The sequence below is a fragment of the Sturnira hondurensis genome, unplaced genomic scaffold (assembly GCF_014824575.4).
Source record: "Sturnira hondurensis isolate 20B ecotype Veracruz unplaced genomic scaffold, ASM1482457v3 Scaffold0002840, whole genome shotgun sequence".
Lineage (NCBI taxonomy): Eukaryota > Metazoa > Chordata > Mammalia > Chiroptera > Phyllostomidae > Sturnira > Sturnira hondurensis.
The window spans coordinates 3,492,368-3,511,090 of NW_028075471.1; the positions used below are offsets into that span (position 1 = coordinate 3,492,368).

General features: G+C 42.6%; 1 protein-coding gene across 4 annotated transcripts in view; it reads right to left on the minus strand.

Annotated features, from left to right (window-relative positions):
• Positions 1-18,723, minus strand: part of ARHGEF3 (Rho guanine nucleotide exchange factor 3) — a 274,023-nt gene that overhangs the window by 44,151 nt on the left and 211,149 nt on the right. The window contains exon 1 of one of the 4 annotated variants that reach the window (XM_037040718.1): positions 18,208-18,288. The exons of the other annotated variants lie outside the window; for them this stretch is intronic. Coding sequence (XP_036896613.1) covers positions 18,208-18,276 — 69 coding nt within the window. The 5' untranslated portion in view covers positions 18,277-18,288. Of the gene's footprint in view, positions 1-18,207; positions 18,289-18,723 lie in introns of those variants that run through there. 4 annotated transcript variants of the gene reach the window in all.

An 18,723-nucleotide genomic window follows, 5' to 3' on the forward strand; every position in this document is an offset into this window, starting at 1 on the left:
GGTAGCTGGCTCCAGAGCCCACACAGTAAACCTGAGCTTGGCTAACTTTTTCTGTAAGGGGCCAGATGGTAAATATCTTAAGCTTTATGGACCATCCAGCCTCTGTCAGGCCTACTCATCTTTGCCATCAGCTATGAACAGTAGGTAAATAATAAATTCATATGGTTATGTCCCATTGAACCATTATCTATAGACACCAAAATTCAAATTTCACATAATCTTTACATGTCACAAAATATTCTTTTGCTTTGTTCAATCATTAAAAAATATAGAAAACATTTTTAGCTTAAGGGCTGAAGGAAGTGGGCCATATTCGCTACATTACTGATGCCATCATAGGAATCACGTCCTACGTCAGGAGTCTTCAGCCTCAGCTTTCTACTGCGATGCACCCGAAGACCATACTCCCAGCACCGCACCCTTCCACAGGCACACTTAGACAGCCTTCAGCTCCAGCAGAAAACACAGGCTCAGTCTGCATCTTCTCCCTGGGACCAGACATGCTGGGTCCTCCCCTTGGTGAGCAGCGAATGTACCTGACTTACCTGTCCTTACCTTATCTTACCTGACCCCATCCTACTGCATTTTATTTTCTTAACTCCAAACAAATCAGCCCAAAGAAAACACAAACTTTCCTTGCCCATTTATATACATAAATAAAGAACATTTAAAAATATGACACCTGGGATCTGCTTCAAAGTAACAAAGTTGGAGAAAGGGGATGTGTAGGAAACAGTATAATCACAAGTTGGTAATTGTCAAAGCTGGGGACCAGACACAGAGGACTCTGTGTGTGGTTCCATCTGTCCTATGTAGTCAAATTCTCCACAATAAAAAGTTTTATTTTAATGAACAGAAAACCATTTTTGCAAATGTACCAGTGAATGCTGAACTGGAGCAGACAGGTGCAATCTGAGATGTTTATATTAGGTGTTAGTGAGGGCCTAGTGAGAAAAAACGCTGAAGAGACAGACACTGAATGTAATTAGAAAGCAAACCTGGTGAAATTAAAAAACAAACAAACAAATAACTCACTATTTAAATAATTGTCAACTAATATGGAACAAAATAGGGAAAGGTCCATGTAGCTGGAAGATCAAAAGCTGGGAGAGTTGCCTTGAAAAATTTAAAGATGGGCATCCCCGGGGAGAAGCACCTACCCAAGCTGCCAGACTCCCTATTTTAGTCTATTGACTGGTTTTTCTTTTGTTTTAATTTGCTCTCACTAAGAAACCTAACAACGGGCTCTCAATCACTGAACTTCACAACATAAAACTTAGCTCTGATTTATTTTAAAGACAATACAGAGAAAACAGGCCATTTAAGACTGTACTGCACATGGAAAGGAGACCTGGTCTGTTGTATTTACTTTAATTTGTCAGCATGCTTTGCTTTCTCCATGACTGCCTCCCTAATTCATGTTTTTCTCTCTGCTTCTACAACAGCACCATCTTCTGCTAAGAAAGCTAAGACCTTCTATCCTTGCCAGATCCTCACTCCCACTCTATCTCTCCCCAGTCAAATAAATGTAAAGCTCATTCATTGCTCTATGATTATTTCAACTTTACCACCCCCTTCCTTAGGGCTGAAGGGCAATTCACACTGTTTTACAGTTTACGCCCAGATTCTTACCCTTCAAAACTTCTAGGGCACCACAAATATCCTCCTGTTCTCACTTTCTTTGACACCTTCTATTGCCAAGGCCTTCCCACCTTTCCCGGGCCTCTCACTGACTCACTGGCCAGTTACTCCTGCCTCTGCCTCCTTCCAAACCATAAGCTCTGCTTCAAATGGCCCGACTCCTCCCTTTTGGGGGCACTTCACAGCTTGCTTTGTATCTTGCCCCTCAAAAAAATTCCTGCAGATTCTCCCTCATGCTTAATTTTTTTAACTTAATGATACATATATTCATCTATCAATCAATCAATCAATCAATCTCTTTTAGTGTGACTCTCACACTTAACTAGGTGGGTGATCTTGGGCAAGTTAATTGCCCACAGTTTCTTCAACTAGAAAATGGAGAAATAATCCTCTCAATGCAGTAGTGAGGACTCTGTGGGTCAGAGTTATCATTTATTGAGAACTTATCATCTGTATCAAGCACTGGGCTAAGAGCTTTCCATGGGTTTGCTCACGGCACCACCAGAACATCCTACGAGCGAGCTAACACCATTATCCTCATTTTGTAGATGACTAAGCTGAGGTTCAGTGAGCACAAGCCCTTATGCAAGTCACAGATCTCAGGTGGCAGAGGCAACACATGGTTCATATACTGGACGTTACATCCTGCTAAACTATTCTGCCCAAAAGATAAGATAAACACACAGCACAGTGCTTCATGAAAAGCAAGCTCTCCATGAACAGTCTAAAATAGGACTAAAAGTAAGTATGTTCTTATTACATTATTGCTCCTGCCCCTCCCCTTTGCTTTTAAGAACAGGTGAATTTATCTAATCACTCAATGTATGCATCCTTTTTTTAAAAATGATTTTCTTTTTTAAAAATATATTTTATTGATTATACCATTACAGTTGTTCTATTCCCCCCCTTCATTCCCCTCCACCCTGCACACCCCCTCCCCCACCACTCCCCACCTTTAGTGTATGACCATGTGTCTCAAGTTCTTTAAATTCTATATTTCCCCTACTATTCTTGCCCTCCCCCTATCTATTTTCTACCTACTGTCTATGCTATTTTCTGTACCTTCTCCCCCCTTCTCCCCCTCCCACCCCCCTGTTGCTAACCCTCCATGTGTTCTCCATTTCTATGGTTCCACTCCTGATCTAGCTGTCCTCTTGGTTTGCTTTTGTTTTAGGTGTGGTTGTTAATAACTGTGAGTTTCAAATAATTTTAGATTTACAGAAGTGCTGCAAAAATAGTACAGAGTGCTCCGGGATGCACTCTTTACCCCACTTCCCTTAATGTTAGCATCTTATGTATAACCATGGCAACCTGATCAAAACTAAGGTATTAGCATTGCTACAGCATTATTAACTGAACTATTAAAGGATTTCACCAGTTTTCCCACTAATGTCCCTTTTGTTTCAGGATCAGTTTCTTCCACGACATCAATACTTCTGAAGAGCACTGGTCTGTTTTTTGTAGAATATCTCTCAATTTAGATTTGTTGATGTTTTCTCTGATTAGATTCAGATAATGCACTGTTAGCAAGAATACAGAAGTGATGTGCCCTTCTTGGTGCATTATATCAGGGGTACATTATGTCACTATATCTTATTACTGCTGATATAAACTTTGACCTGTTGGATAAGGTGGTGTTATACATTGAACTGTATCCCCACAAAAAGATATGTTGAAGCTCTACCCCCAAATGTGTGAATGTGACCTTGTGTAGAAAAGGATCTTTGCAGATGTAGTCAAGTTAGGATGGGGTCATACTAGATTACAGTGGGACTTAAATCTGATTACTAGTGTCCTTATAAAAAGGAAAATTTAGACAGACACGCAGAATGCCATGTGATGACAGAGACAGCAACTGGACTGATTAAAACACACACACACACAAACACCAAAGATTGACAGCCAAAACCAGGAGGTAGGAAGAGGCAAGAAAGGATTGTTCTATAGGCTTCAGAGATTAAAGCCATGCTGAGACCTTAATTTGGACTTCTAGTCTCCATAGAAGTGACAAATAAAATTTTGTTATTCTAAGTCACTCAGCTTGTGGTACTTCGTTACAGCAGCTAGGAAATTAATATAGGTGGTATATGTTGGATTTCTTGATGGTGAATTTACTAGCACAGTACTCCCCCCTTATCTGCAGGGATATGTCCCAAGACCCCCAGTGGAAGCCTGAAATGTTGGATTGTATTGAACTATATATATAAATGCATTTACCATCTATGCATTTACCATCTTAACTAAACACTTATCATTCACTGTAGCCATAAGTCTGAGTTGCAGTCTGAGTTGCAACAGCAAAACTAGCACAAATTTCTTTTTCCTTCTTTACAATTTCACGGAAGATTCGTTCTTACCATAGAGCTTAGTGGCATCAGCATACAATTTTTTTCTTTCCTTAAGTACAGAACTTTCAACTTTTCACTTAAAGGAAGCACTTTACAGTTTCTCTCTGGCATGTCCAAATTGCCAGCACCACTACTTTAGTGCTTTGAGGCCATTATTAAATAAAATAAGGGTGACTTGAACACAAGCTCTGTAACACGGAGACAGTCGATCTGATAACTGAGACGCTACTAACTGACTGATGGGCAGGGAGTGTATACAGCGTCGATTTGTTGCACAAAGGGACGATTCATACCCTGGGCAGGATGGAGCAGGACAGCACGAGATTTCATTACGCCACTCAGAGCAGTGTGCAATTTAAAACTTATGAACTGTTTATTCCTGGAATTTTCCATTTAATAATGGGATTGTGGTGGACATCAGGTAACTGAAATTGCAGACAGCAAAACCACGGATAAGGGGGGACTACTGCATTCCCTTTGTAGTTAATACATACATTGGAAGAGATACTTTGTGACTATGCGTGCCCTCTTAAACCCAATTCTGCGAGTGTTTACCCAGTGCCAGCGGAGTGGCTTCCTTGACGTGTACAGGTGTCACCCTAGGAGGAATGTCTGCCAGCTGAACAGGGACAACCATAAGAAGGTCAATCCAGTGCCCAAGCGCGTCAGTGCTGGCTGGAGCGGGTAAGGAGTGGGACGGGTGGTCAGCAAGCGGGGCCTCCCCGGGTGGCTGCAGGACATGGAGGTGGCAATGAGGCGGTTTGAGCAGGAGAAGTGTGGCTACAGAAACAGGAAGGCGAGCCTGAAAGTGACTCTTTAATTTTGAAAATAGAAAAAGACAACAATGATATAATGATTTCTAACTCTAGAATTTCCATTAAAAATGTTTTTTCTGTTCTCTTTTCTCTGGCATAGAGCTAATTGACCTGGTGTCGTCTGTTACCAGAAACTGAAAGGCAAACAATGAGGCCCAAATTCCAGTGGAAACCTGGCTTCATTGATTAGGCCAAATACATTTCAGAATTATTGATTTATAACCCATAAGGTGAGCAAATGATCTTCAAACTCAGAACTATAATTTTCCCCTAGACATGCTTATCAGTGATTTCAACGAAGGGACTACAGACTTGGGGACTTTGATAAACCACCAGGAACACCTCCAGAGGGAGTCCTGATACCTTTGTCTTGGCTACTCTCAAAGATTGAGGTCACAACCTTCTGTTTATTTTCTCCAGGGGTCAGGTTGCCTTACACCAGCATCCAAAGAAGATTTGATTTCCTCTTTGATAAAATGACCCAAGCTCTCCATATCAGATGCTACAAGGAAAACATAGCAATTTTCTTCTTTAAAAGAAAAAAAACAAGGGGTAGGCTTTTTGGGGGGGTGGGGGGGATGTTAGTTTTTTGCTAATAGGGATTAAGGAAATTGTGGAAAAATAAAACCACAGAATACTCTGAATTAGTTCAGTCTTATAGTCATGCTGCAGACAGGGTGCTGGATTGCTATGTTGAGGAGCTGAGAACTCCTCCAGCTGCCCCCCAACCCTCTACACACACCATGCATATGATAGACAGCCTATGATGGAGACACTACAAGATGGTTGGGGCAAAACCAGATATCAAACCTTCAACTCTCAGGGCCATACCACTGAATACATTAAGGTTGAAGAGGTTATATTTATTCCCTGAACAGCAAGTCTGTCTTTGCCTGAGCCATTCAGTCAGCACTAAAGGTCCAGTCAGCATCTACAGCATCTGGCCAAGAATAGTCTGTGTGGTGGTTGTCTTGGTTGTCTAGGGGAGTCTTGGTTAAGGGAGAGGCATCAGGGGGACATTTAACTGAACTCAGACTATGCCAGCGTGAGTCTCGGAAAGCCTGCTCAGTCCTGGCCACAAACACAGCTTCTCATACAATGCAAATAAAGAGTGAGGATTGAAAGAAATCACACTCTGTGACAATTTCTATGGTCATCCTAGCTTCTTTTCCCCCTGCCTTCCCAGCTTCCTTCAGGTACAAAACATGCTAGCCAAACTATTATAGCTCTCTAACGTTCGTATAAACTGAACGACAAAATGAAGGAAGAGTAGGGTGCGGAGCAAGCTACATGGATTTCATCAAGTACATACCCTGGAGAAGCAATTAATGTTACTACAGACTCTGAGAGGGAATACCATTTTCTTTCTGAGAGAAGACCTCAAGCAAGTTATCATCTTTATTCTTCTAATTATCACTGACTTTTTCCCCCTCTACATTGCAAAAGTAACCTGTCCTACTTGTCCGCCACGGGGAAATTCATTTTTGCTGAATGGTGGTTTATGGGCTGAAAAAGGAAAGGAACCTTGGGAAATAATTCAATAAAATGTAGGTCTCTCTGAGAGCTAAAGAAGCAGCAGCAGCCTAGCTTACGGAGCATAATCTCTCAGCAGTGCCAGTAAAATAAAACAGAACCACTGTTTCAGACACTGTATTTTTGGCTAAGTTTCACTCCTCAATTACTTTCAAAGTTATTCGTTTCAGTCAACATTATAAGGGTAAGTCAACATTTGTCCTGGCAGCAAGCCCAAATTTGTTATTTTATTAGTCTGCTACTGGTTAAATTGGCCCAAGATTAAACACATCTAATAAATAGCCCTAAAATATTGGAGTTTAGTAGAAAACCACATTCAAGTTCTCTTATACAGGATGTTACTATTACTTAACCTTGGGCAGAAGGAGAAATGCACACCCACACCCCAATAAGTTCCTTTTAGCAAACGCCAGCCCCACTGCCTGAAACTCACTTTGGTCATGCCCAGACATGGCACCACAGACTTTTAGAGAAAGAGGAAGCCAAATATTTAGCTCTCCCTGCGGCCCCTGGCTCTACATCTGCCTCTGGAAGTCAAGCAAACCTCTTATGCTGTCGAGGCAGCAGGGCCAGATGATCAGAGCTGACGACGCACTTCAAGAGTCTAACCTGAAACCTGTGAGGGCTGCTGGCAGAGTCATGCTGCTGTGGTCTTTATATGCGAAGGCCAGCCTTGAGTCCAGAAGATGTGTTCTCATGATTAGATTGAGCTTACGCATTTTTGGCAAGAATGCCACAGAAGTGACATGCCCACTATGCCACAACCATGCCAGGTCTAAAAAATGGGGCCAAAGCTGCACATCCCTGGTTGGAGGATGCCAGCAAGGTACCTGGGTGGCAGTGGTGGCCTAATCACGGCCACAGGGTCCAGAGGAAGGCCTCTGTGGCTCTGGGGTTTCACTGCCAGTCATTTTCTACTGACTTCTTAGAAACCCTTAGGTGGGATACAAATTCTGTACTTAAAGTTTATCTCAGTGAAAGGGATTCCCCGGCCTCCCCTTGGGCTGGGTGGGCGGAGAAAGGGAGGACGATGCCACTGGGGACTCCACCAATGCTCAGGGTTCGGAACTGTTGTGCACAGACACCAAGTGTACTATAAGGACATATGCTGAGGCTTCCCAGTGCATAGGAATAAGCCAAAGTATCTGTAACAAGTCACAAAGTTCTTATCACTCTGGCTCAAAGAATGATGACTTATTGCAAAGGACCTAAGGATACTATATATGAGGCAACCTTTCTGAGGACAGTACCCTGTGGTCTCCATACCCTATGACTCTGGGCCAACAATGTCACCTTCTCAGGCTTTAGTCTCCCCACGCAGTGGAGGTGACTCTTTACTCCCTCACAGTGTTGTTTGGAACATGACATACGATCATGTCTGCAATGTGCTTGGTACAAACCTGTCCTAGAAGTCCCCCGAGCCTTCTCTCCTGTCCTTGTTCATTCTGCACTGAATTTTTTCCGGGACCTCTGAGGGCCAAAGCTGGAGCTCTATGTCACCTGCCACAATCTCACCAGAGACATGTTCTGACCACTCAGTGACTATGAGACAAGTATTTTGATTTCGCATTCCTACCTCCCCTTTCTTCCTGCATCTTTACCATCTGTTTGGTCAAGCTCTGGCGAAATAAAGCAAAAGTAGGAGGGGTTTGGCAGGATCCATGGCTATGTCCCTAGGAGAGGAAAATTTCAGCCTTGAAATCCCCAAATAAGAACTTGAGTAGGGGAAGGGAACCCAGGTAGGTGGGTCTTGAGGTCTGCTTCCAACCGCTCCTATTACAACCTGTGTTGCTGAACTATGGGCCAGAAAAACTGGTCTCCAATCTGGCCGGAGTCCATTACTATCTGAAATTAGGCAATGATAGAAACTCATTGATACTGACTGACTCAATGACAGCCATTCAACCCATGTCAGATGTTCAGGATGGCATTTCTCCCCAAGTAGCATGTTACCTTTGGCTTCCAGAAAGGACTACACAGATCCACTGACCTCTTCTTTTCCACCCACCTGTCATCTCTTGAAGCTCAGCATTATCTTAACTTCCCAGAAAGGGCTGCAGGGGGGGGGGGGAGTACAGAGATGAAAAAGGATGCCTAAATCTTAATGTCCCAAAGGAAGGACAGACCTGACTTTTCCAGCTAAAGGTGGTATTTGCTCAGGAAAGCAAAGCTGACGGCCAAGTCTGCCACCTGAATGAGAACTCGGCTGCGACCAGGGATCCCACGTTAAGCCACTGGGTAAGACCTAGAGGGACATCTGACCAAGATACTTGGCCTGTAGTAGGAAAACGTGGACTTCCATCTCATATTGCCCTGTCAGCTTTTATTTTTGAGAACAGTAACTTTGGGCAGACAAGCCTTGCAGAGATGAAACATGAAATACAATTGCAATACTGCTTGGTAGCACGCAGCTGTCTCTCTGTCCCTTCAGATCATTGGGCCATGTGCGTTCTCAGAGCACATGCCTGCCCTGAGAACCTAAAACACCACATTTGGGTGTTCAGAACAGTCTGCTCTCACTGAACCTGATTATTCAAAATGGAAAAAGCTACCAGCCACATAGCCACAGGGATTGATTGAATTGGGAATAAAATAAAAAATTTTAAGTTTCCTGTTTTCAGCTTTCAGCTGGTATCTTACCACCCACTGTGCAGTGGTATGTAGAAAAACAAGGTACAAAGCATGATGTTCAGGAAACTGAACACACACAGAACATAATACTGACTTTATGTGAGACAGTTTTCATTCTGCAGCACATTAGTAATCACGGGAGTTAGAAAATGTACACTAACAATGGATTTTTCCAAAGGCTTATAACACTGGCTCTCAGTGCTGTACATTTGCAGCCCTGAAACACAGTGATTATGCGTCATTTCTCTCAGCAATTAATATGCAGCCAGATGTATCATTATCACAGTCTATTAAAATTCAGAAGCCTGTGAATTTGAAAAAGAATGTATCACGCGCAAATGCAAACAAAGGAGCCAGAAGCCTCAGAGACCCAGCTCTGGTCCCCTCATCACTTGCAGCTTATTTCAATTACAAAGACACAAGAGAGAAAATGAAGAGACAATGGCAATTGACTTAAAAGAAAAGAAGCAAATACAAACCTGTGATTTGAGTGTTTCGTTTTGTCAAAAATGTTGGTTTAGCCATTGGAGAGTCAGTGCTAAGGGGTGCCAATAAAAGTTTCCAGAAGAAACAAAGACAGTTTTGTGGTAAAAGAAAAATGTTATTTATTCTTGAGGTTAAGTACTCCGATGGCAGAAAGGGGCAAAGTTCCCACGAGTTTTCCAACACAGACCATCCATAGATGGGTGGGGTCCTTTAGCAGATTACAGGGGGTCTAGCTTGGCAAAGATTTCCCTGGAAAAGATTCCTCAAGGGCCCCCACGAATGGAGGGGAAGGCTCATTTCCCTGGCAGGCACTTCCTCCTTCTGCTCCACCATTTAGGAGTCAGGCTCTGGGCTGCTCCTGAATTTACAAAGCAGGCTGTGAAGTGGGGTGCCAGAAGCCTGCAAAGCCTCTTGAACTGGTATTGAACAAATTACATGCTACCTACCCACGGGTTCAAGCAATTTTCTAGAAACAGAGAAGTCAGCCCACACCCGACCCAGGTGGGACTATTCTGACCCTGCCTGACAAGTAGAGAAGGAAGTGCTATGTAGACAGTGGGGACCCCTGGGTGTGAAGGAGGAGGCACCAAGAGCCATGGAGTTACCCTGTACCAAGTGCTGGCATGTGCACTCATAAGTGGGAACACACACACACACACATACACACTCACTCTACTTTGTATAGCAAGCCCCATCGCCCCATTTTATAGAAGAAGCAGGTGTTCATAGAAGTGAAGAGACTTGCCCAAGTCATACCCAATAATCACTTGGCAGAGCTGAAATTCAAATTCAAATATACCTGAGTTAAAAGCCCTCCCCACCACCTCCACATTGTCTTCCCAGGATATACAACTTCCTTTTATAACACACAAAAAATAGCAGCAATAATACTGAGGATGGCTTCATGCCAGGCTGTGCCAAAGTGCCTCCTGTGCCTGGTTTCCTTGACTTCTCTTAAGTTAGTACTATCAATATACCCATTTTACAAAGCAGGCAACTGAGGCTCAGGAGGGTTAAGAATCTTATCTAAGGTCATATAGCCGATAGTGTGAATGACAGAGCCAGGACTGAGTGTAAGGCTGCTTACTCAGCAAGGCCTCAGTTCTTAGCCACAATGCTGCTCATTTCCTAAGCCAGGGAGGAACCCTGTAGACTAGAGGCAGAAGGGCGATGCAGAATGAGGCAGGGAGTGAAAAAGTAGAAGCTGCTCTTTCGACATTCAAGCCCTATCACTCTTGGAATCTGTAGCCCTTCTTCTCTCCTCCTCCAGCATCTTAAAGTGGCCAGCCTGGTGCAGAGGTGGCCGGCTCAAGTGCACACGGCAGTCAATACTCTCCATTAAGCGCACGCCTGGGGAATGGTTTGTTACCACCCAGCATCAAGGGCTCATTGGATGCCCAGTTCCCAGTACCCAAACTCCCCAGTGAGGTTGCTTGCTTCCCTACACCCCTTTCTGCTGATTGGCAATCACTGCCTGTATGGTATGGTTGTGAATGACTTGGTCAAACGCAAGTAGAAATTTCTTGCGTGCCTTTCTGTTCTTTTTTAAACCCAGGGGAAAAAGTGCTGGCTAGAGTCTGGTCTCAGTAAACACTCACTGATAATCAAAAAGCTTTAGGGGTCATTTTTAGTTGTTTAACTCTTCACCAATCATATCCATCATGCTGTGGTGTTTCCCCATATTCCAACAAAGGATCTATTTATAATTAAAGTGCCCTGCGGATGAATAGGGCATGAAGAACTCCCAAAGCAACCTAACCTTCCTCACCATCCCTGCGTCTGTGTCTTGAGTAGAGGCCTTGAGGATGGATGGCATGTTCCTCATTTTCTGTGACCAGAGTGCCTCTCTACCCAGAGCCCAAACCCCAACCCCTGTGTGAAAGTCATTATGGGAACAGTAGAAAACCACACCAGATATTTTTCATTCAGTCTGGCAGGAATGACTAGGAAGTGTACCAGTGTGCTTGGAATAGCTTCTGTTTTTAAAAAAATAACACCCAGTGCCAATTCAAATCCCTGGGAAACTGGGTGGGTGTTTCCTAAAAGGAAAGAGTGACCTTCCAGCAGACAACCTGATAGAGATGACCATCCACAGCTTCCACGCAACTGACACACATGCAAAATAGGTGGTGCTGCCCCTAGTGAGCTTTGGGACACTTGGTCTGTGGGAGCCCTCTGCATGCCCATTTCATCCCTAGGAGTCCCTTAGAAGTTCTTATTTTACAGATAAGGAAACTGAGGCTTAGAGGACAAGTCACTGATCCAGGGTGTTTTGGCTCACAAGTGGCCAAACTGGGATTTAAACACAGCTCAGTCTGACCTTCAATATGACCTCAGTATGACCTCAAGAATACCCCTAAGGCATTGTTTCTAAACCATCGGTACTATCATGACAATTTTTGGCAAAATGTACATGTCACCTGAGCTATTATGTACTTAATGTTTTCTTAGATTACTCATATTTTACTTAAGTAAACTTGTAAAAATAAACTATCACTGCCTTAAATGGAAAATCACTATCTCTTGCCATAAATAGAAAGTAACTTTTAAAAATGAACCCTATTGTTAACTTATTCTTAGGAAGTACCTTATTCTTAGGTACTCCTGCCTGCCTGAAGCCTTCACTTTGTTAAAAAGGAAAATTAGTGAGAGATAGAGAATTGTTAACGATACATCTGTTGCCCTGACCAGTGTGGCTCAGTTTGTGGAGGAGTGTCTTCAGAGAAGCCAAAAAGGTTGGTTGTGTAGGAGAGACAACCAATTCCTGTTTCTCTCTCACTTTGATGTTTCTCCCCCTTTATTTCTCCCTCCCTTCTCCTTTCTCTAAAAATAAATAAATAGAATCTTAAGAAAATGAAAAAATAAACATATATATATAATAAATAAAGATATACTAGCTGCAAACTGTGAGTTTCTCCTTGACATAATCAGAAAGGATTGGTAGAAACTTGAAAAGTAATTTAAAATTATTTTGTGTCTTATCTCTGTATCACCTTGTCTGGTATCACCCGAGCTATCACAAGTGGTGTGAAACCCACCTTCTGGGACATAATGATCTAACCCTGTTAAGTCATTCCAGAAACAAAGACTCTGAGGTTCCAAGAAGCTGAGCCTACTTGTGCCCTTGTCCCCAGCTAGTAGGGAAACTCTCGTAAGAATCAGCTTAGAAATATTTGCTGCAAAAGAAACTCAGATGAGCATTTAAGAGTCCTTCAAAGTGAGCTCCCCTCCTTCCACGTTGGGACAGAACAAAAACTCACCCGCCTAGACTTAAAGGCTGGGCATAAAGCATTCAGAGATAACAGAAGAAAACCGAGTGTCTTTAATGATGCTCCCTCCTTCAAACCTCTCCTATAAGGCACCATCAAACAGTTTAGTTGGAAGGAGGTGACTCTTCACTGTGTGTCTGTGGTTGACACTTAAGCTAGCATTAATTTTTTCTTCTTCGGTCTATTTCCTTCTTCACAGCAGTTTCAGACCCTCCTGCAAAACCACACCCAGAAGCACTCAAAGCAATTACCAACTAGCAAAGAGGATGTCAGTGTGTGAAAATGAACCAAACTGCCAAAACCTAACAGGATATTGATTAGCCACCCACGCTCCCTCCCCACCAGTGTGAAATGAAAAATAAGAATAGTCTTCACCACTGGGCTCTAATAATCCTCTCGGTTTGGGCTTGGAGTTGTTCTTGACCTGCCTGTGTCAAGTGTGGATTATGAAACGTTAACATTGCAATATAAAATAACACACTTGAGCAGAGAGCTTGCACTAGCCTTGTGTCAGGGCCAAAAAGCACACAGAGGGATGTTTTATCACTTAGCCCCCTTGGCCATTCTTCCCATTTCCCTTTTGTGGCTTCTTCCACAATTTGTGGTACCTGCTAAACATTTCACTTTATTTTTTCAAGGTCCTAACATAGGATCTCAGTTTTATCTAACTGAGTCAGTTTGCAAACTTCTAGTGATATCTGGGAAAACAGTACCCTCTAGGAAATGTTTCATTTTTCCTTATTTAAATATCACCTCCACTGGGAATTAGATCTGCAGAGCTCAGTAAGACATCATTTTAAGGGATGCCACGTACAGGTACAGAAGTCTGGGTTTACCCACTCTTTGTGGGCTTTTTGTTAACTCTAACAGGGATTTTACAACAAATACGAAGACCTTGCACTTGGATCTGCTGGAGTGTAGACCAGCAAAAGGGCCCACCTGTCCACCAGCTCCAAGACAAGGCCACTGTGTTTGGTGTTTTGGATACCTTTAATGGGGTTCACTTTGAACACCCCCCAATCAGTGCTGTTTACAATTGACCTCACTCAGAAACATGAGTGGCTTAAGCCAACATTGGGGCATGCCAAGAAGTTAAGGCTGGGCAAGGAGTAACCAACATTTTGGACCTGTCTCCTATCTCTCTGAATCTCAGTTTCTTCAGTTGACAGCAGAGGGGACAGACTTTGCCTTGCTCAGCTCCCTCTGCTAGCATAAGGTTCAAAGGAGATAATGCATGTGATAATTACTGACCATTGTCTGAACACTGGGTGGCATTTTTGTGGATGAGAACTTAGCAAAATCAGAAAGGGAGTGTGCTCTGATTGAAATATCCCCTCCCCCACTTCTCTACACCCCATGTTCACACATGTATATTTAAATTGGTTACATCATGTATATAATTAGCTCAACTTTTGTTCCTGTTTATTTTTTCCAGAAACACTAGGGTAGACCTGTTTGCCAGTGTGTGATGGCTAAAATGAAATCCCTGTGCCAGAGGCCTTGGTACATGGATCCATTCCTTCATTATAGGCCAGAGAGGTCGTTGGCTTTTCTGGCTGGTATAATAAGTAGGAAGGGATGCAGGACTGGAATCAGACAACTGGACTTCAAGCTTTAGCTCTGCCATTGCCAGCTGTGTGATCCTGGGAAAACCACTAAATCTCTCTGACTGTTAGTAGCCTCCTCTTTATTTACATTTATTTATTTTTTAAAACCTCCTCTTTAAAATGAGGATAATTATCGACAGGTGAGGCAAAAAATAGGTGTTTTTTCAAACCTATAAAATAAGCAAACATAAAATGTGAGCATCATTGCAAATGATGTTCTTATGAACTACTTTGTACAAAAAGCTCCCCCTCCCACCAGAAATGGAACACTGTGTCCAAAGATTTGAACCTTTTTTTTGTTTTTTAATATGCACTGATAAGTTCCCTCATTCCACACAGAAGTGTGTTTTTTCCTTGCACCACCCCCAGCATTGGGTTTTATCATGTCTTTAAAGTATTTATGACATCATTTAAGCATGAAATAGCATCTTATTATTATTTGCCTTTTTCATTTCTATAATATCTGTTAGAGTGAACATTTTAAATAATGCCACTCTGGTAGCTCCTGTGTGTGAACTTCACATTTGTCATAGGACATCTTGGAGTGTTCTTTTACATCTGTATAAATTATTTACGTGACCAAGATATTAATCTTTAGTCTGCTATCTCTATTTCAAAAATCTTTTTCAATGTATTAGCCTACTTCTCTTGTGTAAGGAAGCATTTTAAGCATAAAAGAAACCTTATTGCTGATACATTACTGTATGGTGTCTTTGGGCTGATCAGTACTCAAGAATTCCAGGCACACTGAGGATGTTCAGTAGAAACAAGCAAGGAAGAAAAAGAGGTTGGGTAGTATGTTCCATTTGGAAATGTTGGAGCACAGGTGGCAAACACAAGGCCCATGGGCCGAATCCAGCCCTCCACCTTGTTTCATCCCTCCTGGCACCTTGTTTCTACCCGGCAGCAGTGCCAAGCTCTCGCTTAACTGCTAAGGAGCAGTTATGTTTATACAGTCTTGAAATTACATTCGGCCCGTTAAAGGCAACCTGAGGCTGATGTGGCCCCCTGTGAAAACGAGTTTGACACCCCTGTGTTAGAGGAATCAGGAATCTAGCCAGGAAAAGACAAGCACCTAGGGAAGAGAAAGAGGGAGAGGGATAGGAAGAGGTAGAAGAAGAGGGAGTGGGAGAAAGAGAAGGAGGGAGAAAGACTGTGTGTGCATGCAGAGTTAACGGGAAGGGAGAAACAACGGTTTTCAAATATTTAAGAGTATAACCCATGAGAAAACATTACTATATAATATTCAGGTCCAGAAAGCAACAATATAACTAAGAAGGAATTTTCTCATCATCCACACTGAACAAAGACAGAATGTACAGCCTTAGAGGTAATGAGCTCTCTGTCCCTGCAGGTGTTAAAGACTGAACAGATCCAGCAGTGGATGAAAACCGGGCTCCATATTCTCAACAGGCCTTTCCCACTCTGAGGTCCTCGAACGCAATGACCCTGGGTCATTTCCTGGTGGCTAGTTTTGTTTGCTTGTTTCATAAATCCCCGGAAAAAAGCCTGTTTTGTTACTCCTTTCCTCCTCATCTTAAGAGCCAGAAAGAAAAAAGCATCCAGTGAGTTTACCATAAGGTTTCTGGTTTGGCTTCAATTAACTGACCTTTAGTAATAATTGAGCTGCCTTCTTGCAAAAAGACACAGTGGCCCAAACATAGAAGGTCAAGTCACAAGTGTTTCTAAACTTACAAAGACCCAGTCCTATTTTAGCCAGTCAAAGGATCAGAAGCCATTCTTGATTAATTTGTGACAGTTTCTCTGAAGCTAATAACTTGTGTCGATCCATAAAAAATGGAGGTTTCAGAAACCACTGCCCTTTACTCCTGACTGGGCACCAGCCAATGCAACAAGAATAAATGGTAATGCAATTGCAGCAATTTCCTCATTATGTGTGACCTGCACCTCTTAGTGGTACTCACAAATTATGGAAGGCAATTGCATGCATATATCACAAGTGAACTTACTTTTTCAGATATACACACACACCATTAATAACAGTTACATGTGCACAGGGCTCTGTGAAATTAGGATACAATCAATAATTTCTTTTCATTCAGTTGTTATGAAAACAGTGGCACTAGTCCAGGATTTTACAGGCACTCACAGAGTATCTTGAGAAAATGACACAATTTACAGAAATTCAGATGGCACCCAGGGCATTCCAGTTACTGGTTTACTTAGAAGGCTGGTGGTTACTGTAGATAAGCAAAATGACTAAATGCAGAACTAACTGTGTCACCTCCACAGAGCTGAGCACACAGAATTCTGCCGAGGACCTGCTCCTTGCTCTTGAGAAACAGAAAGCAGAAGCTACTGAAACCCTCCCCAACAGAGGCTCGCAAACCTCACTCCTGTGGGTCCCAGCCAGAAGCATTGACTAATGGTGAAGTCTCACCCAGTCACCAAGGAAAAACTGGCCTCTGACCATGAGGCAATTTGCTCCAGCAGGAGGGTTCATCCTTCACATGTTATATGGTAAAGAGACCAGTGATTTAGTCCTTTAGAGGCAATGTGATGTAGTTGGGAAAGTACAGACTTCAAGGTCAGACTAGGGTGTGAGTATTGGCTCTTCCACCTACTTACTAGCTCAGCCATCCTGGAAAGACCACTTACCAAGCTCTGAGCCTAAGTTTCTTCTACAAAAGGGGGCCATTATATTAATACCAACCTCAGAGAATTGTCGCGAGGATGATGAGAAAACCTACAGTGAGGCCCCCTAATGCACTGCTATGTTTAAAACAGCACCAAGAAAATAAGATGGTGATCATGCTTCTTAAAATTGTTTTAGGGATCTTTTTCGGATGCAGAGGTCTTGATGATATTTATCGGGCACCTACTATGTGTCAAGCACTGTGCTAAGTGCTATACAAGAATTGTCTCATTGATTCCCAGTATGGTCTTAGGAGGTAGAACTATTTTATCAGTAGTTTTCCACAGGGGAAATAGGGGCTTAGAGAGGCACATTACCTTGTCCAAGTCCACACCACTAGCAGGTGGTAGAGACGGCATCAGAACTCAGGCAGTCTTATCCCAAAGTCGATGCCCTGAACAACCTCTAATGTATATGTATAAAGTAATAGGTTTATTAAAGGAGCATATTTTCCTCTAATAAACCTATTCCTAGTTCCTGTGCATCCTGGAGGCCAAAGCCCCCAAGATATTTTTCCATCTAAACAAGACTCAGAATAAGTGGCTGGATGACCATAACCAGATCCTATCAGCAAGGGACGGCCTTTACCCAGGTAACTCCATATAGCTCTTCACCCAGCAAGATATGAAGTCACATGACTCATAGAGTCTATTTGTTTACTTGTTTGAAGAAATCCCATGATTCTAAGTGCAATAACTCCTTGGAACTATTTCCATGCAGTTAATTGTACATACTGTCAATTCAACACTATTTGATACAGATTCCAAGAAATGTGTAAGTTACTGGAAACCAGCTGATCCTTTTAGCTCTCCAGCTGGCATGCAAGGAATACTGTCCCAGGTGCATACAATTTTCAAATACACGTGTGGACTGGGGCATAAACTACGGCAGAGGGATAGAGTTCATTTTGCTCTTTAGAGCTAAAGCTTAAAGGTACCTTCTCAGTTGCATACAGTACTCAAGATTATACATTTAAAAGAAAGCATCTGTGAGCATTTTACATGTCTGTTAAGTTTTACATCCCTCCTTCCATTTTTTCTTCACAGAAATAAATACCCTCAGATGCCACTAGGTACACAGGTGTTAAACACTGAACTAAATCCATCAGGAAACCTGGCATTGGATCTTAGTTCAGTTGCTGGTTTTCTCTGAGGCTTTCTGCAAGTCACCTCCCCTCAGTGTCTTTATTCATAGAGAGAATAATATGTGCTTTATATTAACCTTACAACATGGTTGGGTCTCAAGTGAGACACTAGGTGTGGTATTGGAGAAGGACCAGAACTCCATCATTTCTTGATAGATGTCATTCCAAAGGCCACACAAGGCTACTGGCTGAGTCAAAAATCAGAACATATAAAACAAAGAGACAAAAGCAATGACTATAAATACCACTAATTAAATCCGGCTTAATCCTGACTGATATCTTAGATAGTGAATCTTAAAACCAAAAGTAAGTTGTCTATCAAATTGTTATATATAGTCTCAGAAAGAAAACAACAGAAATACCTCTTTGTATTTTCATTAAAAATGAAATGGACCTGCCCTGGCTGGTGTAGCTCAGTGGACTGAGAGCGGGCCTGCGAACCAGACAATCACGGTTCGATTCCCAGTCAGGGCACATGCCTGGGTTGCAGGCCAGTTCCCGGCAGGGGCCAGTTCCCAGCATGGGATGCACGAGAGGCAACCATACATTGATGTTTCTCTTCCTCTCTCCTTGCCTTCCCCTCTAAAGATAAA